The sequence below is a fragment of the Heterodontus francisci genome, chromosome 37 (assembly GCF_036365525.1).
Source record: "Heterodontus francisci isolate sHetFra1 chromosome 37, sHetFra1.hap1, whole genome shotgun sequence".
Lineage (NCBI taxonomy): Eukaryota > Metazoa > Chordata > Chondrichthyes > Heterodontiformes > Heterodontidae > Heterodontus > Heterodontus francisci.
In genome coordinates, this window is record NC_090407.1 from 24524609 (window position 1) to 24551200 (window position 26592).

Genomic DNA, 26592 nt, shown 5'->3' on the forward strand with positions numbered 1-26592 from the left:
TGCCAAAGACCCAGGGGAACAGTCCTCTGCACAAGGTATGCACTCTGAGGAGGAAAATCTCAGCAGAGTCAGGATGGTGGGAAACCTGGAGCAGAGGAGGCCCAAGGTTTCCTCGTGGGAGCTGGAGCAGCACTTCTGTCTGGCTTTGGTTGCTTTTTGTTCTGGAAGGTTTTTCCTAGCTGGGAAGTCACCATGGCTCCCTTGTTCAGGCCTCAAGTTGAAATGGCAGATAATGTAATTGGAGCCCAATCTGCATGTTTGAAATTGCAATGGGCCAGATTGGGGAAAGGAGTGGACAATTTCCATACTTCATTTTAACTATCTGGTTGCTCCTCGGTGAGTTAAATCTGACCCCTGCAATCCGAGTTTAACTTTATAGACTCAGAGAAGGGAATTAGATAGAATCCATTAGAATAAAATCACGCAGTTTATAAAAAAGGAAAAATACAAGTACAGAATTCGAACAGAAGAACACAACGGTATAAAATATTATGAGAAATATTTACGCCCTTCCCATGTTTCTTTCCACCCTTCCGTCCTTTCACTTTTCTGTAGAATAGAGTGACTCTTGCTGGATACAGTTCTGTGGGCACTGGTCACCCGCTGGTATCTCATCCAGGTAGGCATTCTTCCCAAGAACTTGAGCAGTGACTGTCAGTAGGCTATTCCATCATGAGGGGCATCACAGCCAAGGACAATCCTGTTCTCACCTGATATTCACACATGCATTTTCCAGCAGGGGCCACTGGATAGTGATCAGGAATGGAAACCTTAACCAACCTTTTTTCCTTTCCCTGGTTTAGATGTTATGGGTACTCCACATCAAACTAAACAGAGTTAGGACCAAAGCTGGAAACTTTGTGGTCTGTTTGCCTTAGCAGCCACACCACACATACATTATCCATCAAACCAGAGGCTCAGTGATTCAGTGTTCCAAACTGTTCCAAACCATCACATTTTCAGTGCTCCTTACATGTCAAAAATACACATTCATTATACACAACTTTATCTTAAAATTTTAAATGTGTGGGTGCAGTGTCTTAATTTGTCTCTCTCTAACTTTCTGTCTCTCTCTCTGTGTCTGTTTGCTCTGCTTGTCTGTCCCTGTCTGTGTATGTGTGTCCCAATCTGTCTACTCCATTTGTGTGTATGTCTCTGTCTTTCTCTGTCTATGTGTGTGCCTCCCTGTTTGTTTTCCTTTGTTTCTACATGTGTGCCTGTCTGTCTCTGTCCGTATGTGTGTGTGTCTGTCTGTCTTCCTGTGTTGTTTCTGCTCTCTTGTCTTTGATGACCAGAAAATTAAATGAAAGGAGGATTTTGGAAAAAAGTTTACAAGATTTATAAACTGTAATTTTATATACAAACAGTTGTAAGCTTGAAATGGCTACACACAGGGATTTCTGTGGTATAAAAAAAAACAGACTTACTAATTACAGACATTGTGAACCCAACACTGATCACCAAATTCTAATTATACTTTGCTGGATCTTGGTGAGGTATATATTAGTATTTGATTGGGATTCCTGCTTAATTTCTACAACAAATGGCATTCTTTAAAGACTTTCTCCTTAAATAAGTCTGTACGGATTTTAAAATTTTGTTATATTTTGATTTTCTCTCTAAAGTTCAACAAATAAAACAAACTAAAATTTTATACCACAACTTCATCTTTTTGCTTCTCGTGTCAAAGTCTCTATTTTGCTAGTCGTCCTGTCTGCCATGTTTGAGAGCAACTTGTTCGTCATGGTGAACAATCTGAGGGGATTCACCCACGTCTAGGGGAGAGGCCTCTTCCTCTTTTAGAATTACATTAAAAAGTTGGGAATCTTGATGATGTTCCTTTCCACATGCCTGGCAGCTGCAGTGTACAATTTTCTCCACTAGTTTGTCCACTCTGGGCATTTCCTCATTGCCAGGACATTCCAACTTGACCTGTAACACAAACCATGAACATCTTTAATTCAGCATTTCAAATTTTTCGTTTTTTTTAATTAATTGCTATTTAAGAACCCAGATGAACAGCAGGAAAGCAGAAAGGGTGAAGAAAGAGAAGAGGAGGTAATTCAGGACGCAATAACTAGGTATTCCCAAGCTTAGGTTTTAAAAGGCTGCCGACTGCAGGAGTTTGGGAAGACTGGGGTCGGGGGGGTGGGGTGGTGGTGGTGAGGAGTTTCACAGTTTTGAGGTCCTGGAGATGAATGAGTTAAAGAGTGGGAGACAGTGTGATGAGTCTTTATTTCAGAACAATGAAACTGTAAGGGGAGAGGATGAGTACGTGGGATAGGATATTTGGAGGAACAACAGAGGGAAAGGTCAGAGGGGTGCTGACCATAGATATAGACAAAATGCAGAGAGATAAGAAAGGGTGTAGCGCAAAAAATGTAACTGCATTGAGATTGTGGATGTAGAACACTGTGCAACACTTGCATCTACCAGACATTGCGAAAAATTACTCAGGCATGTCCTATCCACAAAAAGCAGGACAAAACCAACCCGACCAATTCCCACGCCATCAGCCTCCTCTCGATCATCAGCAAAGTGATGAAAGGTGTCATCGGTAGTGCTATCAAGCGGCACTTAGATAGCAATAGCAGTTTGGGTTCTGCCAGAGCCACTTGGCTCCTGACCTCATTACAGCCTTGGTTCAAACATGGACAAAAGAGATGAACTCAGGAGGGGAGGTGAGAGTGACTGCCCTTGACATCAAGGCAGCATTTGACCGAATATGGCATCAAGGAGCCCGAGCAAAATTGAAGTTAGTGGGAATCAGGGGGAAAACATTCCACTAGTTGCAGTCATACCAAGCACAAAGGAAAATGATTGTGGTTGTTGGAGGTCAATCATCTCAGTCCCAGGACATCACTGCAGGAGTTCCTCAGGGTAGTGTCCTAGGCCCAACCATCTTTAGCTGTGTTAAAACTAGGGATTTTTTACTGTCTTCACCTGGTCTTATTGTAACAGGGTTTACTTATTAAACACTCTGTTTTGAACTCCCCCTTGGTGAATCCTTGTTCACCACTTTCCGATTATAAGGCAAAGAAATGAGCACAACCAGGTTTTCTCAGGTTTAAAGAAGAAAAATGAAATTTATTAAACCTTAAACTTAAACTCTAATTCAGTTAACGCCTATGGATACACGGCATGCCCCACGCTAGCATGCATATGCGATATGCACATGCAAATGGAGACAGAAAAGAGAAAAAAAGAAAAAAAGTTTCAGACAATCTCTGAAGAGGGATTTTTTTTGTGCTTCAAGCTCGCTGTAGTCCTTGATTGTAGTTAGTCTTGCTTTTCTTTGGGGCCCAGTATTCTTCTTAAACCTTGTTCACTGGAGGAGACTTTTCTCTCTTGGGGTTCATGTGTCTTCAATTGGTCTTCAGTTCCATGAGAAAGAGATGGGAGCAGACAAGAGAGATGTTCTCAGTCCAGGAGCAAAGAGCTTTCTGAGTTCAAAATCTCTGTCGTAAGTTCAAATTCAAAAAACTCCAACAGTTAGTTAGTCATGTGACTAAACTGGTCTGACCACGGCTGTTTGTGTATTCGGCCATCTTAGCAGTTAACCTGGAATGCTAGCCGCTCCATCTTCAACGTCTGGTAATCAAAAGTCCATTGTGGATTAAATTGGAGCAGGGAGTGGCCCCAATGTCCATTCTAAGTACAGTCTGTTACTATGCAAATGTCTTTCCAGTCAGTGGTTTGGAAACCCCTTGTAATAGGCCTTCTTTTCTTCCCAGCGGCAATTTTAAGTTTTTAATGTTCATGTGACAAAATAATGTGTGCCTCATTCTTGGCAGGTGGGGGCTCGCATGACAGCTTCTTCATCAATGACCTTCCCTCCACCATAAGGTCAGAAGTGATGACGTTCACTGATGATTGCACAATGTTCAGTTCCAGTCGGAACTCCTGAGATATTGAAGCAGTCCGTGTTCAGATGAAGCAAGACCTGGACAACATTCAGGCTTGGGCTGATAAGTGGCAAGTAACATTCACACTACAAAACTGCCAGACAATGATGATCTCCAACAAGACAGAATCTAACCATTTCCCCTTGACATTCAACAGCAACAACATCGCTGAATCCCCAATTATCAACATCCTGGGGGTTACCATTGACCAGAAACTGAACTGGACCAGCCATTAAATACTGTGGCTACAGCAGCAGATCAGAGGCTAGGAGTTCTGAGGCGAGTAACTCACCTCCTGACTCCCCAAAACCTGGCCACCATTTACAAGGCACAACTCAGGAGTGCAGTGGAATACTCTGCATTTGCCTGGATGAGTGTGGCTCCAACAACACTCAAGAAGCTCAAAACTATCTAGGACAAATTGGTATGCTTGATTGGCACCCCATCCACAAAGTTAAACATTCAGTCCCTCCACCACCGACGCACAGTGGCAGCAGTGTGTACCATATACAAGATGCACTGCAGCAACTCACCAAGAATATTTCGACAGCACCTTCCAAACATGCAACCTCTACCCCCAGGACAAGGGCAGCAAATGCATGAGAACACCACCACCTGCAAGTTCCCTCCAAGCCACACACCATCCTGACTTGGAACTATATCACCGTTCCTTCACTGTCACTGGATCAAAATCCTGGAACTCCAGGTGGACTACAGCAGTCAAGAAGGCGGCTCACTGATACCTTCTCAAGGGCAATTAGGGACAGGCAACAAATGCTGGCCTTGCCAGCAATGCTCACATCCCATGAAAGAATTGAAAATAAAAATCAGGTAAGAGAGACTCAGAGGATTAGACAGATTGCATTTAACCAGACTGGGAAGCTGTGCATAATCAGACAAGGAGGCAAGCAGTTACTTACAATTTCCCACATGGACTGTGCTGGCATGCAGGAGTCGCAGTGAACGAGGGATTCAGTGGACTGCGGAAAAGTATTGGGCACACTGTAGCTGAAACACTGGCCAAGGCATGCTCTGAGGGAGGGAATATAATAGGGTATGTTATTATATCATTTAAATTGATCTTATAAACAGGATATTCACTTTTTTGGCTGAAATAAAACTAGATCAATCCCATCAGCTGATAATTCAATAATTACTGTTCAACTAAACCTGGAAGCTGAGGTGAGGTGGAGTTTTTCACACTTTTTGTTTGCTCTTGATCAATTCCCTCAATCAGTGGACCATTCTTCACATGTGAGTCCAGATACCCAGCGTTGGCAGGCTGTTCAACAATATTACTTATAATATTTGAGTGAATGAGACACTCACAGACACTACAACAAAATAAATAGAATCATAAAAAGTTTGCGGCACAGAAAGAGGCCACTTGGCCCATCGTGTCTGTGCCGACTGAAAAACGTTCCACCCATCCTAATCCCACTTTCCAGCATTTGGTCCGTAGCCCTGCAGATTACGGCACTTGAGATACATATCCAGACTCCTTTTAAATGAGTTGAGGGTTTCTGCCTCAACTACCCTATCAGGCAGTGAGTTCCAGACCTCGACCACCCTCTGGGTGAAAACATTTTTCCTCATCTCCCCTCTCTACCACAATGTCAGAACTTCACAATGAAACAAGTGTCACAACTCTTCATATGAGCACTGTGACCTCAAATTCCCTGTCATGTTCTAATAATGCCTTTTACAAGTTGCAGTTCTAGGAAGACAGCAGTCCATCACTGTGTCACTGGGTACTGGTACTGAAGTACTTGTTCACACCTTGAATAAGCCAAGAGAACAGAAAAAGCAGCCAGTACTCGCTAAGTGCTCAGCCAGATGAAGGGCAGATGCACCATATCCGCCACCAGAGAAGCAGGCAACTGAAAACTCATCAATGCATTCAGAGATCCAGCTGCCGAGTTCAGCTACCAAACAGTTGAAGACTCGGAATCAGCAACACTGGGTTTAAATGCTTTCCAGCTTCTCACCCCTTGCTACCATCTGGCTGGGATGTTTTGAGTCACTGCAGGAACAGCTGAGGTCTTTTTAAGGAGCAATGTGACATGAGCAGTAGTTTTATATCAAAGTCAAAACTCAATATTCTCATTCATCTATTTCCAAATCTCCATTTACTGGAAGCCGAGACTATTCGCTGGATAATATCCAGCCTTAAATCCTGAAAGCAAACCAGCTCACACAATTTAATTCTTTGTGTCACTAACAATTTCCAAAACATCTTAAAATAAACAGCTCTTAGGAACAACAGGAAGTTATTAGGCTCAACAAGCCAATCCCTTTTGCACTGCCCACCTTCTCACTATATCCCTCAATCTTTCCTCTGCATAAATCCAGCTAACTATCTCTTTAAGAAGATGTGAAGTCCTTAGAGAGGGTGCAGAAAGGGTTTACTAGAATGGTTCCAGGGACTTCAGTTATGTGGATAGATTGGAGAAGCTGGAGTTGTTCTCCTTAGAGAAGGGAAGGTTGAGAGGAGATTTTATAGAGGTGTTCAAAATCATGAGAGGTCTGGACAGGGTAGATAGGGAGAAACTGTTCCCATTGGTGGAAGGGTCTAGAACCAGAAGACACAGATTTAAGGTGATTGGCAAAAGAACCAAAGGCAACATGAGGAAAAACTTGTTTAGGCAGCAAATGATTATGATCTAGAATGCACTTTCTGAAAGGCTGGTTGAGGCACATTCAATCATGGCTTATAAAAGGGAATTAGATAAGTTCTTGATGGGAAAAAAAAATTGCAGGGCTATGGGGAAAGGGTGGGGGGAAGTGAAACTAGCTGGATTGCTCTTGCAGGGAGCTAGCATGGATTCGACGGGCCGTATGTGCTCATTTTTTTTAAGAGATACAGCACTGAAACAGGCCCTTCAGCTCACCGAGTCTGTGCCGACCATCAACCACCCATTTATACTAATCCTATATTAATCCCAGTACCCTCTCACAATCCCCCTACCTACACTAGGGGCAATTTATAATGGCCAATTTACCTATCAACCTGCAAGTCTTTGGCTGTGGGAGGAAAGCGGAGCACCCAGCGAAAACCCACGCGGTCACAGGGAGAACTTGCAAACTCCGCACAGGCAGTACCCAGAATCGAACCCAGGTCGCCGGAGCTGTGAGGCTGCGGTGCTAACCACTGCGCCACTGTGCCGCCCTGTGATGTAATCATTCTATGAACTTATTTATACTGTCAACTTTGATAACTTTCCCTGAGATATTATTTTCCAAATTGATTGCTCTGGATAAAAAGGATCCTCTTGATTTTACTCCTTATCCCTAATTGGGGATGGTGAATGTGCAGAACAAACTTCCAAGAAATGTGGCAAGGGGCTAACTGCATCTGTAAGTTGCAGAGAGAGCTGGATAAGCAACTGGAGAAAAAGATTGACAGAGGGGTATGAGAGGTATCATGGAATATGATTATTTCCTAGACATTGGGACTGTCCAGATGGACTGTGATGGTCTTTTCCAGTCCTCTGCATTCTGATATTTTCATTTAATTCAAATACAATTCAGAACACTAGTTTAACAGATTGATTTTTGTATTTACCTGTTCTGGATGGACTTTGACTCACATCCGGTATGGCCAACTATCTGGGTGATGTTCTTTGCTTCACACCAGGCACTTTTATCAGGAAACAGTGCCAGTTTATTGATAGGAGGAGGTGCTGCAACAACTAGAGTTGGAAGCAGAATGCCCAACATGAACCAACACATCATTGTCAACTGCTCCACCATGGTCCTAGTGAGAAAAGATGCCAATTAGCAATGAGTATTCATGTCAAAAAATAGCTCAACCCATAGATATATCCACTTGAAGGAGGGGTGGGGAGGCGAGAAGAGAATGAAATGCATGAACCCTCCCCCAACTCTCTCTCTCTCTCTTTTCCCGCCTCCCCTCACTCTAAATCCATTAATTGGTCCTGATTTCTCCCATTTGGTTTTCAGTGCCATGGGCACAACCATGTACATATAGGTTGAGAATTCACCAAGAAGGAATTTCCGAGCACAACGTGGCACATTGGTTAGTACCGCAGCCTCACAGCTCCAGCGACCTGGGTTCAATTCTGGGTACTGCCTGTGCAGAGTTTGCAAGGTCTCCCTGTGACCGCGTGGGTTTCCATTAGGTGCTCCGGTTTCCTCCCACAGCCAAAGACTTGCAGGTTGATAGGTAAATTGGTCATTGTAAATTGCCCCTAGTGTATGTAGGTGGTAGGGAATATGGGATTAATGTAGGATTAGTATAAATGGGTGGTTGTTGGTCAGCACAGACTCAGTGGGCCAAAGTGCCTGTTTCAGTGCTATATCTCTAAATTATTAAAACTGTAGAGTTATTTCTGAAGCAGTAAGGCCCCAATGCATCTGCTATGACACGATGCAGTTTCCAATACCACGAGCTTCACTGTGCTGGAATAGAGCACATGGATTTGACCCAATTTAGCTCATTCCGGCTGTCTCCATCTCCTATTTACGCATAGAGGATGTTATCTTCATCCCTATAAATATCTCACATCAGCACATTTCAGGATGTCTGAGTTGGAATGATGTAAATATTCAAGAGCATCATAGCAGGTGATCAAACCGACCATTCAGGCTGCTGGCAACAATACCATTCACATAAAGATAATACGATTAGATTTAACTTCTTCTGGACCTACAGAGGTGGCAGCTCCATTCTCTCCTTTTTAGTTCAGAAAGACAGAGAAAATACAGTACAATCACACCCACATCAGCCTCACACCACATGAGATATATTCGACAGTAACATTAGCATTTAAATTACACTGCAGTAAGACTGCAATCTCTCCCTTCCCTCAACCCAGTCTAGTAGGAGGAGGACTTTGATTTAAGCATCATTTGATAATTCCTTCATATTTTTCAGAGTTGCAACTTGGACATCGAAAAGATCACATTTAAAGTTTTTCATATCTAAACATCTTTGTTGAGCTTTTACAAGGGGAAAGGTGGCATGGTAATGGTGGACTTCCCAAAGCACCGATATATAGATTCTGACCAAAGCACTCCTTCCTCTACTAGACTAATGCTAAGTGTGTTTCATTATCGCAAAGAAAATATAAAAAGGCTATAATTTGAGTGTCCTAATAGCTCACTCACATTAATGAATTCTTTGGGTTGTTATCACTCCATTCTGCACCATTCTCATTTTTATATACAGCCCTTTACAAAACAGATGTAGATCAGAAAGGCCATTTGGCCCATCTTAGCTCATCCCTGCAGTTTCTGCCTTCTTTATATTGATCTAGGGTTTTCTCCTCTACTATTCTATTGGGGAGTGTTGATCACTCTGTGTGTGTGAAGAATAACTCACTATTATCTGTCCTAAATTTTCTTTTTTTCTAGTTTGAACCAGGTTATGCCTTGGGATTTTCTTTTACCACATAACCCAACAGGAATTTGGGGGAATCTATATTAAAGGTGCTTAAATTAATTAATTTAAAACCAGCTCAACAAGGATTATATTCCTGAACAACACCATGCTGGGAATGTAAATTAGACATCGTCAAAGCAACCGGAATGGTGCTTCCCAAATACCAAATCAGCTCGACATAATGGAGTTTCATTGAAAACATTCGAGTAAACATTCACGTGATTTATTGGAACGGTTGTGTTCATGTCAGCTTAGTCAAGATTGGTTGTCTGAAATCTAGGCCCAGGACAATGGAATCAAGTTTAATTGGCAGCTCAATAGGGTCAATCCCCAAGCAGAGAGATCTGGCAGAGGGTCAGAGGTCAAACATTTGGCCTCCTGTCAAGCCAAGAAAGGAAACACAGATCTTCAGAGGTGTGATATGACAATAAGATAGAGTGAGAGCTCCCTGCTTAAGAGTCAAATGGTTTCAGGGAAGTTACTAGCCTTAAAAGTGTATTTAGGCTACTAACAAGGATAATGTTGCATATATAATTATTTTCTATGTTTTCACTATAAAAATTACTCTGTTCACATATCATATGTAAAATAAATCAGCTTGCTAATTCATAATGGACCTCATCCTCCAGAATGCTCTTCAGTCCACCTTGCAGAAGATGGGGAAACACACGGGAGATTGCAATAATCACATAATGTGGGATTTCATTGTTAGGACTACCACCTCCTCCCACCCACTCCACCCCACTCCACTCTACCCCAGGTCATGCTTTTGTAAGGCTAGATATCAGCTATTAAAGGTAAACTTTCAAACATAAGGGGCGCAAGGTCCACTTACCAGTTGCTGTTGATGCTGAACCCAAGAATACCTAGTTCAGACACAGCATTTAAAACAGTCCCTTGTCCAATTCTCATGGCTTAGTTTGAATTAGAGTGCTTATACTGACCTGCATCATTCTGTGCACCCTCCTAATCTAAGTGCCACTTTGACACTCTTCAGCTGGGCTAGTGAATTCCCAGACTGCTACACGGTCTAGTCTGTGCACTGTTCTGTAGGAAGCAGTGCTTCTGGAGCATAGAATGGATTAGGAGAGTCGTTCACTTGTCTGTTCCTACCCAAGCACAATTTCTCAGAGTCTTCTCAAGCTTGCAAAGAGTGACAGAGTGAATTTTGAGACACGCCTGTCTCTCTCACTCCACCCACAAAACAAAACACAACATAATTGGTACCAGAGCTACGCTAACCAGCTGCACCTTTTGCTGGTCAAGTTCTGTGCTCAGCAGATTATAAAAAGCTGAATATGCAATAGAAGGAACAGCGCATGGATACAGAACATGTCAGAATGTCAACTGCTGTTCATTTCTCCTCAGTGGTCCCATATCTGAATCTGCTCAATATAATCAGTTAATTGGCACCTTGAGATAAACACTCTTCAAGGACAGAGCTAGCACTGACATTTCAGTCCCATAACAAGAAACCAAGCTATTTTCTTCTCAAGTAACGACCTAGCTTACATTTTTTTCTCAACCTTTCTTTCTCCACCTTTACATATTGGACTGGCTTTTGCGGCGATAATGATGGTGAAACAGTCAGCATTCACAATCATTACTCCATTAAAACTGACAGCAACTTTGAGATTCCGCACATGCCCAGAACAACATGGAAATCTGGAAGTTGCTGTTAGCGGGTCTATGCTCTTCCATAGGGTGCAGAGACTACAATCAATGGGAAATTGTTGAACTGCCAAGAATTTCCACTCTTATGCTTTTCGTCTCACTGTAAAAATCCTTGAAAAAGTTACACCTTGTTGAATGAGGTGTAACTGGATTTTTAACAGCAGACTAAGTTCATAATCACTGCTAAACACCCTCACTGACCCTGAAAAGCTAATTTTATATTTTGTGAAATGTCAAATTTCTGCATTGATAAAATAAATTAAAATAGGTGGATTTTTTTGCAAGTTTGTTTTGGATATTTTAGCTTCTACCTTAATACAATCATATCCATTTATTTCACTGTCTGAAATATTTCAAGTAAAAGTGAACCACAAGTGCTTTTAACTTCCTGGTTTGCTGTTTGTGAGAATACTTCAATTTGAATGGCAGCTTACCCTGCTTGCTGGCACCCTGCAGATGATGCCTGGAGATCCGTTTGACTTGACAGCAGATTTAAACTGGCATTGGGAAAGGGGAAAACTATGCCATAGAGATCGCTAGACCATTGTGGGCACTTTTCAAGGTCAGTGACGACACTGTTGCTTCGCTGCTGACTGCAAAATCCAGCCCACTAAGGTAAAGTTTCTGATACAGAGCAGTAGTGAAGTGAGGAAAAGAAGTTGGTGACCATCAACAGGGGGAGGAAGAAAAAGAGGATGACCAGTGCCAGAAGACCCAGTATTCAATAGTTATGCAGCTCTTGACACATATGATGAAGACAAGGATTGGAGGCACAGAGAAATATAATCAACAGGACGGTCGCTACATTGTGGAGTAAGGTGTTACCCATGGGGAAGAGAGAGACAATAGCCAATAAGAACAGAAAGTGGTAGGGGGGAAATTCCTATTAATTGCAAATACAGCAGATTAAAAAAAAATACAATTTATATTCTATCACTAATACACTCCTGCAACCCTCAGTTACTCAAATAGTGGGCCATTTGCCTTTAGGATGTGTTAACGTTATCTTGTTATAACTTAATTGGATCAACCTGACTAAAGTATGCATGGTGTGCTGCAGCCAGAATGCATCTCAGAGTGTTGCATGTGACCTCCACCATTCTCCAATCTTAGTCATGATACTGTGGACAGACGCCCAAGTGAAGGGGGAGAGGGAGCATTGCCATGGGACTCACCTGGGAGAGAAGGGGCATCACTACCGGACTCACCTAATGGCTGAGGGAGAATCGACAAGGGATTCACCCAATGACTGAGGGAGCAGTGCCACAGGACTCACCCAGGAGACAGAGCATCACCATCAGACTCACCCAATAACTGAGGGAGCATCGCCATTGGTCTCACACATGACATAGGAAGTACCGCCATGGGTCTCACGCAGCATCGCCATCAGACACTTTTGGTGGAAGGAAGCAATGATGCAGGACTCAGCCAACCTACTTGAATAGATCCTATCAGCAGTTCTCAAGGCAGTAATGGTACAGGTAAGGAAGCTGGACCCTCCCAGAGACTGCAGCGTGTGCAGTACATGGAAAGCTGGTCCCTGGCTGCGGCTCTGGGATGTAGAACTCATGGATAACAGATGACATGAAATGAAAATAGCAACAGAGTCATAGAGTCATAGAGAGAGATACAACACCGAAACAGGCCCTTCGGTCCAACGAGTCCATGTCGACCCATTTATACTAATTCAACATTAATCCCATTTTTTCTCTCTCACATCCCCACCTTCCCTCAATTCTCCTACCACCTACCTACACTAGGGGCAATTTTTTTTTTTTACAATGGCCAATTTACCTATCAACCCGCAATTCTTTGGCATGTGGGAGGCAACCGGAGCACCCGGAGGAAACCCATGCGGTCACAGGGAGAACTTGCAAACTCCGCACAGGCAGTACCCAGAACCGAACCTGGGTTGCTGGAGCTGTGGCAGAAGAGAGATACTGACCATGAACAAACTTCCTTATTTAGACAATTGTAAAATGCCACCTCCTATGCCAAACACACAATGCAATGTTATTCCCATGGAAATTACATTATAGGTTTTACAGATAGGGCTACACCATCAGAATTGGCAGGGGTGTAAAAGCTTAACAATTAAAATTCATCACACAGAGAAACTTTTAAGTTTACTTAACTGGACTGGCACCGACACAGCCCTTAACTCTCACAGACTGAATGCTGGCTCTCTACCAGTCAGAGCTACATTCCTCATCAGCCAAATGGAGCAAAGGAGCCTGGAGTTTATATAGCTTTCCAAACAGGCCAAAATAATCAAAACCAGAGCATCAGTTGTTCTTAAACAGTCAACAAGCAAGTTATAATCAGCAACGAGCAGTTAGAACAAGCAATGTAAACTGTATCATCAACCTTCCCAAGCAAAATATCTCAGCGCCCAGTTCTGATGAAAGGTCATTGACCTGAAACATTAACTCTGTTTCTCTGTCTACCAGACCAGCTGAGTACTTCCAGCATTTTCTGTTTCTAGAACGCAAAAAGGATGCTGGGTTATATTATCATACCCCAAATTCCCACATGCCAAAGATGTCATGTTGCAACTATACAATGCTCTAGTCATCCTGCACCTCGTTAGTGCACACAGTTCTGGTCACTGAAACAATAGGCCTGAGAAGCAGTGCAGAGGATTATGAGACTGAACGCTGAACTCTGGTGTTGGAAGGATGAACGATGAGGAATGTCACGAGAAGCTAGAGCCGTTCAACCTCCAAAGGAGACATCTTAGAGGCTTACAAGATACTTAATGGGATAGAGAAAGCAAACACAACACAATACTTACACATACACCATGGCAGCAGATACTCTGCCAGGAGTCAAGCACGGTGATTGAGGCCAAGACATTGGACCCATTTAAGAAACAGTTGAATGCTATAATGGAGAGATGCTGGGTTAGTATTGTGGGAGCAGGAGACCAAATGGGTTAAACTAATATTTGTGATTTCACAGGTATCAGGCACCAATCTGACACCTCATCCAAAAACCCATGTTTCATGTTTGAGCCGAAACAAGAGGCATTCAATCCTTGCCACTGGCATCAATGTTCACCCCTTCCACCACTGGCACATTATGGCTGTAATATGTGCTGTATACAGAATGTATTGCAGCAACCCTGTAAGCTGATTTCAATAGCAACACCCACCACAGAGAAAGAGAAGAGCAATAACATGGGATCATCATCACCTCCATGTTCCCCTTAAGGTACATACAATCCTGACTTGGACACATACCACCATTCCTTCACCATCACTGGGTCAAAATCCTGGCATTCCCTACCTAGCACTATTGTGAGAGCACATCAGCACAAGGACTGTAACAGTTCAAGAACCATCCTTTTCTCAGGACAACTAAGGATGGGTAATATATGTAGGCTATCCAACATTACTCACACATCCCGTGAACATTTTTTTTTAAACAATCAAAGGCAAGCCTTATCTTTTCCTCACTTAACATCCACACTAGCATACTTCCAACAGCTGTCATTTTATGGCGATCTATGGCAGAAACTCCAGTTTATTTCCTTTTACCCAACCCTTACTGAGTCCCCATCTGAAACCAGCTAACTCAGCTTGGACCAGGGTTCAAACATGGGCTTATCCTGATCTGTACCCCTTCAGGTGGTATTTTTACCCAGTGGGCACCTTCCATCCTGCTGCTATTTATTATTTCTGCAACTGTTTAGATCCTAGTTCCCATATTGTCAAAACTATTAATCTATCACTGAAATTAAATCTATGTTTACATCTAAGGATCTATATGGACGTATCACATTAAACATCCTTACCCTGCCCACCCATGCCAGACTGACATGTCAACATCTTGAACTGCCCATGTAAAGTAAGACTTTCATGCCCAGTCCTGTTCAATGACACTTTGCTCTACTCATCCATACCCTGCATAGTGAATGTGCTGTAGACCATACAAAAGCTGGGAACACCTCTGATTAAAGTTGAAAATACCCGGACACTGAGTGAAGCCACCTTTGCCTCATTACAGACTGAAACTGGGCACTGCACTTTAGGAAGGATGTGAAGGCATTGGAGAGGGTGCAGATAAGATTGACGAGAATGAGAGACTTCAGTTACGTGGATAGATTGGTGAAGCTGAGGTTTAGAGAAGAGGAGGTTTAGAGGAGATTTGATAGAGGTGCTCAAAATCATGAGGGGTCTGGAGTAGATGGAGAGAAACTGTTCCCACTGGCAGAGAGGTCGAGATCAGAGGACACTGATTTAAGGTTGACAAAAGAACCAGAGATGACATGAGGAAAAGTTTTTTTTTGACACAGCTAGAGATTAGGATCTGGAATGCACTGCCTGAGAGTGTGGTGGATTAGATCAATTGTGGTTTTCAAAAGGGAATTGATAATTATCTGAAGAGAAAAGATTTGCAGGGCTATGGGGAAAAGACAGGGGATTGGGAGTAGCTGAGTAGGCCTTGTAGAGAGCTGGCATGGACACGATGGGCCAAATAACCTCCTCTGTGCTGTTACTATTCTATGATTCTCTAACTTAACTATGTTATTCTGACAGATCTAGGCTGGCGGTTGATTGCTTTACACAGCTATTGCTCATTTAAAAATGCATTGGCTTTGATTATTTTGGCCTGTTTTGAAAGGTTATATAAACTCCGAGCTCTATCTAATCAACTTGGCCTGATGGAGGCAGCAGATTTGGCTGCAAGGCACAAATTTGAACTTTCCAGTTGTATGGCAACAATTTTTTCACAAAGGAGTTTTTGCTGTCCCGGGAAACTCCTTTCTCAGAGTTTTAGAAGGAAACCTGTGTGTGTGTGTGTTTGTGTGCTTGTGTGTGTGTGAATCAGCAACATCCACCCTCCCTGGGATGCACAAATCTGATAAAAAATGAGAGCTCAGCCATTCTGAAAGGAAGAGCCGGGAGGGGGAGGACAGTTTCTCTGCTGATGTTTCAGCCCAACCCACTGCTAATGCAGCAACAGTGAAACCTGACCTTTACCAACATTTCAGGGACAAGAAAAGACTTGCAAAATGTCAGCGTTCTTGGATAAAGAAGCAGCTATATACTTGCGCTCTTTAAAGTAATTTAATGCTAATTCTGGTTTTGTTTTCTGATCTCCTTAAGGCTCCCCCAAGTGCTGAGCACCACTCCCCAGTCAGGACAGTAGGTGGCTTGAAAATAAACTGCTCCACAGCCTCCACCAATACCGCTGTCTGAACACCTACTGGGAGCTAAATGAGAGGAGCGAGGGCTGAAATCACCCTTCACCCCTCTGTCCTACTGATGCCTCAACAACATCAGGGATTCACAAAAGCCAATACAGGTCATGTACAATCTAGCCTATTGTGGATTCAATGACTTCCCCCCACACCACCCCACACCCGGACTGCCTCCTCTCCTGAGGAGGTTCTATATACCTCCTAATTCTCAATGAAAATCCAAAAAAAAAACTCCAGAGTATTCACCCATCCTCAGAATCTTTTCTCCAAAGGAGACCTGACAGAGGCCTTTACAATTATGAAGGGGTTTGACAGGACAGATGTGGAGAAGATGTTTCCTCTTGTGGGGTGTTCAAAACCAGTGGCCATAAATATATGACAGTCACTAATAAATCCAATAGGGAATTCAGGAGAAACTTCGTTACTCAGACAGTGGTGAGATTGTGGAACTTGCTACCATATGGAGTGGTTAAGGCGAATAGCATAGATGCATTTAAGAACATAAGAGATAGGAGCAGGAGTAGGCCAGTTGGCCATTTGTGCCTGCCCCGTCATTCAATAAAATCGTTGGTGATCTTCTACCAAAACTCCACTTTCCCGCACTATCCACATATGCCTTAATAAGATGGTTTAAGGGGAAGCCAGATAAGTACAAAAGGCAGAAAGGAACAGAAGGATATGCTGATGGGGTTAGATGAGGTAAGATGGGAGAAGGTTCATATAGAGCATAAACAGCTGCAGAGACCTCGGGCTGTATGGTCTGTATCTGTGCTGTAAATTTGATGTAAACCCTGACCTACCGCCCTCTGTACAAACACTTCCACCCCTCCCCTGAAACTGGAGAAAATAACAGGAAATCTCCCTGAATATTTTTGTTCCTTCACTTGCTCCAATTCCCAGAAATGCCCTTGATGCCTCCTCCAATTCTTCTACTGTGCTTTCTCTCCAGGTCTATCATATTCTATGAAGTACTGGGTCATCTCAGTCTGGCAAATGGAACCTCACAAATGAACCCACACCACATACTGTTATGACTGAAGCAGGAGGAGTGCACTGTCTTTTCTAGTTCCACTTCTCCACAGGTCACAACATATATTTAAATGTTTACCCAGTTACCAATATGGTCAATCATATACTCTATCTACTCTTTATCCCCGAATAAAATACACCAACCAGGTTAAATAAAGAAAATTATCAGTTTATTATAAAACAAAGACTTATCCAGTAACAAAGCAAAGAATTAACACACATTGAAATATGAAAGTTCCTTTTTACACACACACACACACACACACACACACACACACACACACACACACACACACACACACACACACACACACACACACACACACACACACACACACACACACACACACACACACACACACACACGATTTTCTCTGCAGAGCTCTTGTACAAAAAAAAACCAAAAATACTTTGGCCAAATACTTGTGAATTCTTGAAGAAAATGGAGGCGATCGTTTTTGTCCCAAATTGGCATACAGTCTGGCGTCCGACTACACATAGATGGGTCACTGAGATCTTTTCTGGAGCAGTTCTTTTCTGGTGGTGTCTCGGGATTAATCTGACAAGCTTTCAAGGAGCATCTCAGAAGAAATGCTGCTTCAGTTTCTCTATTTCTTACACTCGATTCTCAGGGCTTCTCAAAGAGATGGAAAAGGATGAGCTGGTGGTGGCTTCTCTCTGGTAGGCTTATCTCCAACTGCTTTCAACACAGTCCACATCCCAAATGAACCAACACAATATCTCAGAAGCGAAAACAAACAGCAAATCAGAACCTCCTGCCCCTCATAAATCGTGACATGTCACTTCGCTGTAAACATCTTCCCTAAATCACCAAGGTTTCTGTTGCTTATTGAGCTGAAAGCATGTGATTTCCAGTAAAGGTTGTTTTCAAACAAGACCTCAAGTGTCCTTCTGGCAACGTCTTTTAAAAAACAAAGTCCAACATCTATGAAATCTTCAGCCGTCCAAAATGGATCCGTTTCCACAATTTAAATATGAGTCCTCAGAAAAAAAAATTTTTTTCTTTAAATAGAAGCACTTTCATAACAGTACACATCTACACACCATACCCACTCTTCTGTTTGCACAAAGGGTATAATTAGAAAAGAAAACATATATGCTCACAAGCCTTCGCAAGCCAACATGTTGTATTGCATTATTTAGTGAGCCCTTACTGTACTTGTCCTTTTAAAATCCATTCACTGTCTCATCACTTCCTACTCTACAAACAAAACAATGGAGAAATTAAATTTTACCAATGTCAAAATCTGTATTTACCCTCAGTGCCGCGGGCCAAGAATAGTATCAATGTACAACACACAGGTCTATGAATGGAAACAATACACACTGCCCTGGGTTGCGAATGGGATCAGTGCACAACAGGCCCAGGAATGGAATATATTTTTCATTTGAAACTACTCACAGCAGATACTCTTACTCAGATATCCGACCATACAGGGCACACAGGGAGAGACTTTGGGCTGCATTTTCAACCCCCACCCAAGCAAGATCAGAGGCAGGAAGCAGCTAAAAGTAGCCCGACTTACTGGTGTGTCAGTTCCCTGGTTCCATCCCACTACCGGGCCATTTTTGCGGAGGCGGGATTGGGGACCAGCAAGGCTCCCACGTATATGCAGTGGGTAGCTTCTTAGGCTCATTAAGAACCTAATTGCAGTCAATTAAAGGAGGCCGACTGGAATTTTCCAATCGGACTCCAGGTTCCAGCAGTGGCGGGGGCCAGTTTAGGTGCCTGCATTCAGGCACCTGACAGCAGGCTTGTAGGACCAGCACACCAGGCAAGCCTAGAGGCTCTCACTGCCTGCCTGGATGCAGGAACAGCCACAGGCTGCCCTGCAGAGGGGTTTCCCTACCTCTGCCGCACCTCCCCCCGCCCAACCACAGTGTGGCTTGGCTGCTGCTACTATTTTTTAATTAATTTAAAGAAGTTGGAGGGTACCTCCATCTTGAAGCACCCTCTTGCTTACTTACCTTGCACTACAGTCTGCTGCTCTGCTCAAGCTGGAAGGCCTCTGACTGGCCCTCCAGCTTCAACAGCCCGCCTACTGTACATAGTTGGATGGGGAACCTATCTCCAGGCCAATTAAGGGTCCTCCCCCTTGAAAATCCCAATTAGTGACTGTTGCTTCCCAGGGGTGGGTTTGGCAACAGTCCTGACCTGTTTCCCACCCCCAGAAGGAAAATCCTGCCCTTTAACTCCCTCCACCAGGCAGTAACAGGACAGTAGTGGAATTAAAATGGAGATGATGGATTTACCATCATATTCCTGTTCACCACCAATTTTCCTGGAGCCTTCTGTTGAGTGGCTGAGGTGCCCAGCTGAATTAAGAAGGCATGTTAATCCCCCTTGCCACTTTAGCTACTGATTGGGCAGAGCATCTTCTCCGGACAACCTGTTCAGTAAAGCTGGCAGAGGGCAGGAGGCCTAAAAAAGTGCTAAAATTATTTTTAGGAGACAGGTCTGCACCTCCACATAAACAATGTTGGCCGCTGGCACCTCAGGCTCCCCTCTCCATATTCATAACCACCCTCCCACACTGACGTACCCTTTTCCAGATTCAATTGGCTTTTAGGCTGACCAATATTGCGCTGTAATGCAAAGCCGCATTGGGACACTTTCTCGGGAGTCGATCTTGCTGCTAATATGTTAATGAGGCTTCGCCCTTGAAATGGAGTGGGCCTCTCACTGGCACTATCAAGCAGCCAGGTAGTGCGGTTAAAATCTAGGTCATAGGGTCTCACCCACATCACCTCAAACACTGCAACATGAACCCCTTCCTAACACTCGTCATGTAACCCAATGGTAACACTGACAATAGTGAAGGGTGTTGGCATCCCACAGCACAACATCAGTCACCTTCATTGGCCCAAACATTCACCCAAATATTTCAATTTGAATCAATAATTCAAAAAAATCTGGGAACTGAACCAAACCTGCTGGCTACGATTCCTTAAAATGGAGTTGAGGTACAGATCATGATCGAATTGAATGATGGAACAGGCTCGAGGGACTGAATGGCCTCATCTTGTTCCTATGAGATGGGGAGTAAAGTATTATTGGAAGATAAACCACTAACAACATTGGGGGATAATAAACAGAACCTGACCCTCACCCTGGAGTACCAGTTACTTACAGGTCTAACTTACTAGTTCACTTATCCTAATAAGCTAGCCATTTCCTTTTTTGTTCCTCCTAAGCTTCAAATACCTTGTCCAACACAGTTTTTGTCCTCCCTGCATTCGCACTGTGTTGAAATCAAAATATTGTACTGAGTCCTACATACTTTCCCTAGTCCTCAAAATTGGGGAATCCCTTCATCTCCCTTAATCTTCCCTTCCTCATATAGTCGACAGGCTTTTGAAACTGAAGCTTGGAGTCAACTAATCACCACCTCCTGAGTTACCTCAACTTCTCTCCTTTTCAATCTTGATAATGTCCTGCAGTATAGGCCTTAACCCTTCACCTGGGTTTGCCCACGATGAGCACTAGTTGCTGTTTGTATGTTCAATTTACAGCATTGGAACAGGATGTAAAACACCATGCAACACATTATAACAGAATGTAACATCAATACGTTCGTTCAGTTACAGTCACTGGAAGCATTGCTGCAATTGGACTGAGTTTGCCCCTCAATGGCCCCATATAATAAACCCTTGGTGTTCCCCAGTCACTGAAGGAGCGCCCAGCAGGCATCCAGTACCACTCCCAGGAAGCCTCTGCCTAGCAGAAGAGATAGAAACTGGTCACCAGACTGCCCTCTCAGTCAGGAAACGGGGAGGGACCGAAAGGAGATGTGAGATGGAGCAAAGAACAAGGATAAAAGAACATGTCGAAGAATGGGGAATCCATTCCTGTGTACTGGTGGCTGATCTCAGTCATGATATAGGGATCACGAAAATCAGAGACTAGGCAAATCCTGACACAAGGAATGGAGGGGTTATCAGTCATCGCAGTCCACTTTCATGAATTTCCTTGCAATGACTGGAGCCAGAGAGCATCTGAAGAATGAGCTTGGCTTCAAAGAGCATGGTTAAGTTCCCAAAGGTCCCAAACTTTCAGCAGCTGCCCATCTCTGTCAAGTTACTCTGTCATCTGCATGTTGCTGACGGAATTCCAAGACACTCAGCTGCATGTGCAAACATCTCCTCTATACTCCAAATTGCAATGGCCTCTCTTCTCATTGGCCATTGTGAGCTGAGTAAGGGGATGCTTTCCATCCACAGGCCTTCACTGGAGATTCACAGCACAAACATCAGAGGCTGTCAGATCAAATTATCCCACTCCATTTGGAGAATGTTACATGGACTTCTGGTACGGAATGATTCAGGCAATTTTCAGCAGAGTTGAGAACTGCACATTCTTGAGGCATCTTCAAGTTTGGAGAATGGGTTGGAAAGACACAAAGTTAGCAAGAAATATAAAGACCGATAGAAAGAGTTTCTATAGATATTTTAAAAAGAAAAGTGAGCGTTGATCCTGTAGAAAGTCAGTCTGGGAATTAATAATGGTTAATACGGAGATTGCTAATGAATTGAACAGATATTTGCATCGGTCTTCACTGTTGAGGATACAAGTAACATCCCACTATTAGCTATAAGTCAGGAAATAAAAAGGATGGAGGAACTCAAGAAAATTACAGTCACCAGGGAAGTGGTACTGAACAAATTGTTGGAGGTGCGGGCTGATAAGTCCCCGGGTCCTGATGGACTTCATTCTAGGGTGTTAAAAGAAGTGGCTAGTGAGATAGTTGATGCATTGGTTTTAATTTTTCAAAATTCCCTAGATTTGGGAAGGTTCTGTTAGATTGGAAAATAGTGAATGTAACTCCTTTATTTAAAAAGGGAGGGAGACAGAAAGCAGGAAACTACATGCCAGCTAGCTTAACATCTGTCATAGGGAAAATGTTAGATGCTATTATTAAAGATGTTATAGCAGGGCACTTCAAAAAGTTCAAGGTAATCAGGCAGAGTCAACATGGTTTTGTGAAAGGGAAATCATGTTTAACCAATTTATTGGAGTTCTTTGAGGGAGTTACATGTGCTGTGGATAAAGGGGAACCAGTGGATGTACTGTACTTAGATTTCCAGTAGGAATTCGATAAGGTGCCACATCAAAGCTTACTGCAGAAAATAAAAGCTCATGGTGTAGGGGGTAACATATTGGCATGGATAGAAGATTGGCTAGCTAACAGGAAACAGAGAGTAGGCATAAATGGGTCATTTTCTGTTTGGCAAGATGTAACGAGTGGTGTGGTAGTGTGTCACAGGGATCTGTGCTGGGGCCTCAACTTTTTACAGTTTATATAAATGACTTAGATGAAGGGACCAAAGGTATGGTAGCTAAATTTGCTGATGACACAAAGATAGGTAGGAAAGTAACTTGTGAAGAGGACATAAGGGGGCTACAAAGGGATATAGATAGGTTAAGTGAGTGGGCAAAGACCTGGCAAATGGAGTATAATGTGGAAAAGTGTGAAATTGTCCACTTTGGCAGGAAGAATAAAAAAAGCATTTTATCTAAATGGTGAGAGAGTGCAGAGCTCTGAGATGCAGAGGGATCTGGGTGTCCTAGTGCATGAATCGCAAAAGGTTAGTATGCAGGTACAGCACATAATTAGGAATGCTAATAGAATGCTATAGTTTATCGCGAGGGGAATTGAATACAAAAGTAGGGAGGTTATGCTTCAGCTACAGGGCATTGGTGAGACCACATCTGGAGTACTGTGTACAGTACTAATCTCCTTAGTTAAGGAAGGATGTAAATGTGTTGGAGGCAGTACAAAGAAGGGTTACTAAACTAATATCTGGAATGGGCAGGCTGTCTTGCGAGGCAAGATTGAACAGGCTAGACTTGTACCCACTGGAATCTAAAAGAGTAAGAGGTGACTTGATTGAAACATATAAGATTCTGAGGGGTCTTGACAGGGTGGATGTGGAAAGGATGTTTCCCCCTGTGGGAGAATCTAGAACTAGGGGTCACTGTTTAAAAATAAGGGGTCGCCCATTTAAGACAGAGATGAGAAATTTTTTCTCTCAGAGGGTTGTGAGACTTTGGAATTCTCTTCCTGAAAAGGTGGCGGAAGCAGAGTCTTTGAATATTTTTAAGGCAGAGGTAGATAGATTCTTGATAAGCAAGGGGGTGGAAGATTATCGGGGGTAGGTGGGAATGTGGAGTAATTGGTTCAGCCATGAACCTATTGAATGGCGGAGCAGGTTCAACGGGCCGGATGGCCTACTCCTGCTCCTAATTCGTATGTTCGTATGTATGTTCGTAAGTGGGGAAAAGAAAAAGTAAATTGATAGTGGAAATGTGGGAATTTCTGTTTCTGGGCAGACTGATTTGCTCTGCAATGTGGGTCCAGTGATGTGTCTGAGTGAGAATTAGGTTTGTAACAGTAAGACTCTTACACTAAAAGCAAAATACTGCAGATGCTGGAAATCTGAAATAAAAACAGGCAATACTCAGCAGGTCTGGCAGCATCTGTGCAGAGAGAAGCAGAGTTAACCTTTCAGGTCAGAGTACCAAGAGTGAAGCAGTAGGGAGCTGCTGTCTTACACCTAGGCCCAAATGGACATGGGAAGGGTCAGGGCTCAGGGCCTGATGCTTGCTTTGAAATTCATCATAAATCCAAACTAAAGCAATAATTAATACTTCCATACCATAAATTAAAGGAAGTGGCCTTTGATTATTTTAAGTAAGCAAACTTTCAGTTTCTGGTTTAAAAATTTTGAAACAGCCCACTTCAAAACATGTTGTCTGAGTTAAATCCATGATGAATATCAGCCAATGATTATTCATGTCCTGAGCTTGTATTGAGTGAGGTTAAAACAGTCAAACTTTTCAAACAATAGCCATTCATGTTACAATCCCATGGTTGTAGGAAAATCGGAGTTTCCCATTCAGATAAATCCCTACATTTGGGGCGATCTTGGTGCAACTAACTCCATGGAGCCCTGGTTCAAATGCATCTCAAGTGTCCCTAACTGAGGCCCGACCTGTACTCAAGTTACAGATTTTGAACCGGGTGAAGCATTTCTCGCTGAGGGTTACTTGTTATTTCCAGCTGTATTAATGTGAGCGGCTCCTGTCTCGTGTCCTGAGGCACTGTGCTGTTCAAACTGAAAATTACTTCCTTACCTCCCGAGAGTCAGAATGACCTCAGAACACTGGTTAAATAAATGTTTTGCAAACAGGTATTGCGCTAACACTGAACATCAGCTCAAAGCACAGAACTGAATGATAGCAGCTGAACAATATGAAACTGTTTAATCAGATCCTGACCCAGTACATTTGCAACAGTCCACATTGTTGTGCATTTCGTTCACTGGTCATTACAATTTTATTTCCTCGTCTGCTTATTTTACCATCAATTAGAGACTGACCTGTAGTTTCTATCTGTTCAAAAATTCAAGTTATAACAAAATTTCTCCTTACAAATCTTGTATCTTATATTTAAAATACTTCAATGCAAAAATAAAAATTAAGTTTTGTTTTCATCGCAGCTACTTGGCTTAGCCCGGTGCAGAAGGGAGCCTGCTGTGACAAGCCTCAATCTATATGTTGTCAAGTTTGATTCCAGCACAGCGTTTGACCTGGTGCCGTCTCAATAAACTACGTTTGTTTCATCCAGGTCTGTACCATACTGCATCCAAACTTGTAAACGAGGAGGATCCAACATTGAAGTGCTTCTGTCTCCAAAGCTGCTGTCCACGTGTCAGTTGAACAATGAGCAGCTCTGTCCTCTTCCCTAGACCCTGGCCAGTTGTGCCAGCTCCCACAGATGAGCTGGGCACAAGCCTGCCATCTCGGTGAGATTGATATTCTGATTGCCCCAGTTTTTGTTGCCAAGGAGGTCAGTTTAGTCCGGAGCGGACCGGGCAACCACGGAGCTACATCACGAGTCACCCACTGGGGAAGTGACTCATGCATTGAACGAGTTTGTCGAGCTGTACAGCAGCCAAAGTCTTGGATAGTTTGGGAGTGCAGCTACACAACTGCAGCTCAACCCTTGATTTCAGGCCTCTCTGAGTTTCACAAAAACCAAGAGATTTTTCTGTGTGCAGCAGGAGCGACCTGCATTCCATTTTAGGGTTCCCTTATTTGGAGTCCAGCAACCCTTTAAATTATAATCCCGGATCCGTGGCAGTATTAGAACGAGGTGCCGCTGATGTCCCCGGGGGAGGGGGGAAGACGGTGGCGTATTTCAGAGACCTGGGCTAATCCCCTGGGGGGATAACTTAAATTCAATTAATTAATAAAAATCTGGAATTGAAAGCTAGTCTTAGTAATGGTGCCACGAAACTATCATCGATTGCCATAAAAATCCATCTGGCTCTCCTGGTCTACCCTACATGTGACTCCAGTGCCACAGCAATGAAGTTGACTCTTAACTGCCCTCTGAAATGGCCTAGCAAGCCGCTCAGTTGTCAAGGGTAATTAAGGATGGGCAATAAATGCTGGCCTTGCCAGCAATGGCCACATCCCCTGAAAGAATTTTTAAAACAGCTAACATCAAGAAGGGGTTTGAAAGGCTCCCCTGAAAGCAGCAGCACCAAGAACTTGCCGTTAGAAAGTGCCTTTCATGTGGAAAAACGTCCCAAAGTGCTTCCTAATCAAACAGTGCAAAGGGAGGGGTGACCAAATCTTAGTCAAAGATATGAGTTTGAAGGAGGATTTTTAAACAACAACTTGCATTTATATAGCGTCTTTAACATAGTAAAACGTCCCAAGGCATGTCACAGGAGAATTATGAAACAAACTTTGACACCAATTCTAGACCATGAAGACATGGCTGGCATTGCTGGGGTGAAGGGTGCAGGGGAGGGGATGGTGTTCCCAAGAAGTTTGCGGAAGTAAACAGTATTTTCCTATTAACATTTTGTCCGCCATAGATAAGGAAATCCCACAGGCAAACAGTGCACGTCATAAACTTAAATTTATATAGTGCCTTGGATGTAGAGAACTTCTCAAGGTACTTCACAATACAGAGAGGAATACTGAGCCGTACTAGAAGAGTTAGGAGAGACGATTAAAAGCTTTGGTGAAAAGACAGATTTTGAGAAGGAGGTCCTTAGACATACAGACACAGGCAGGTTCAGGGAGAGAGTTCCAAACAGCGAAGGCAAGGAGGCTCTAGGTCCTGCTCCCATTGCTGCCACGTAGGGATAATCTCAGCCGGAAAACAAAAGCACCAATCACAACTTCTTAAATGACTGGCTGTGTGACTTTTGAGTGTATTTATTCCACACTGCAGACCTTCCTTTCCAAACAATGTTCCCAGTTGACTTGGAGAGTGGGGGACGGGCTGGAGGGTAGAAATGTTACACCAGTAGCTCTCGGCACCAGCCTCTGAGAG

The 26592-nt window shown here is 43.2% G+C and overlaps 1 protein-coding gene across 4 annotated transcripts in view; it reads right to left on the reverse strand.

The window, feature by feature from the left end:
- Positions 1-1315: 1315 nt before the first annotated feature.
- nbl1 (NBL1, DAN family BMP antagonist) overlaps positions 1316-26592 on the reverse strand; it is a 33599-nt gene continuing 8322 nt past the window's right edge. For 3 of the 4 annotated variants that reach the window (XM_068016790.1, XM_068016792.1, XM_068016791.1), the window contains 3 exons: positions 7471-7662; positions 4826-4937; positions 1316-1932 (listed from right to left, as the gene is read on the reverse strand). In XM_068016790.1, coding sequence (XP_067872891.1) covers positions 1702-1932; positions 4826-4937; positions 7471-7658 — 531 coding nt within the window. In that variant the 5' untranslated portion in view covers positions 7659-7662 and the 3' untranslated portion in view covers positions 1316-1701. Of the gene's footprint in view, positions 1933-4825; positions 4938-7470; positions 7663-20170; positions 20269-26592 lie in introns of all 4 variants that reach the window. The other variant, XM_068016789.1, reaches the window with a different exon arrangement.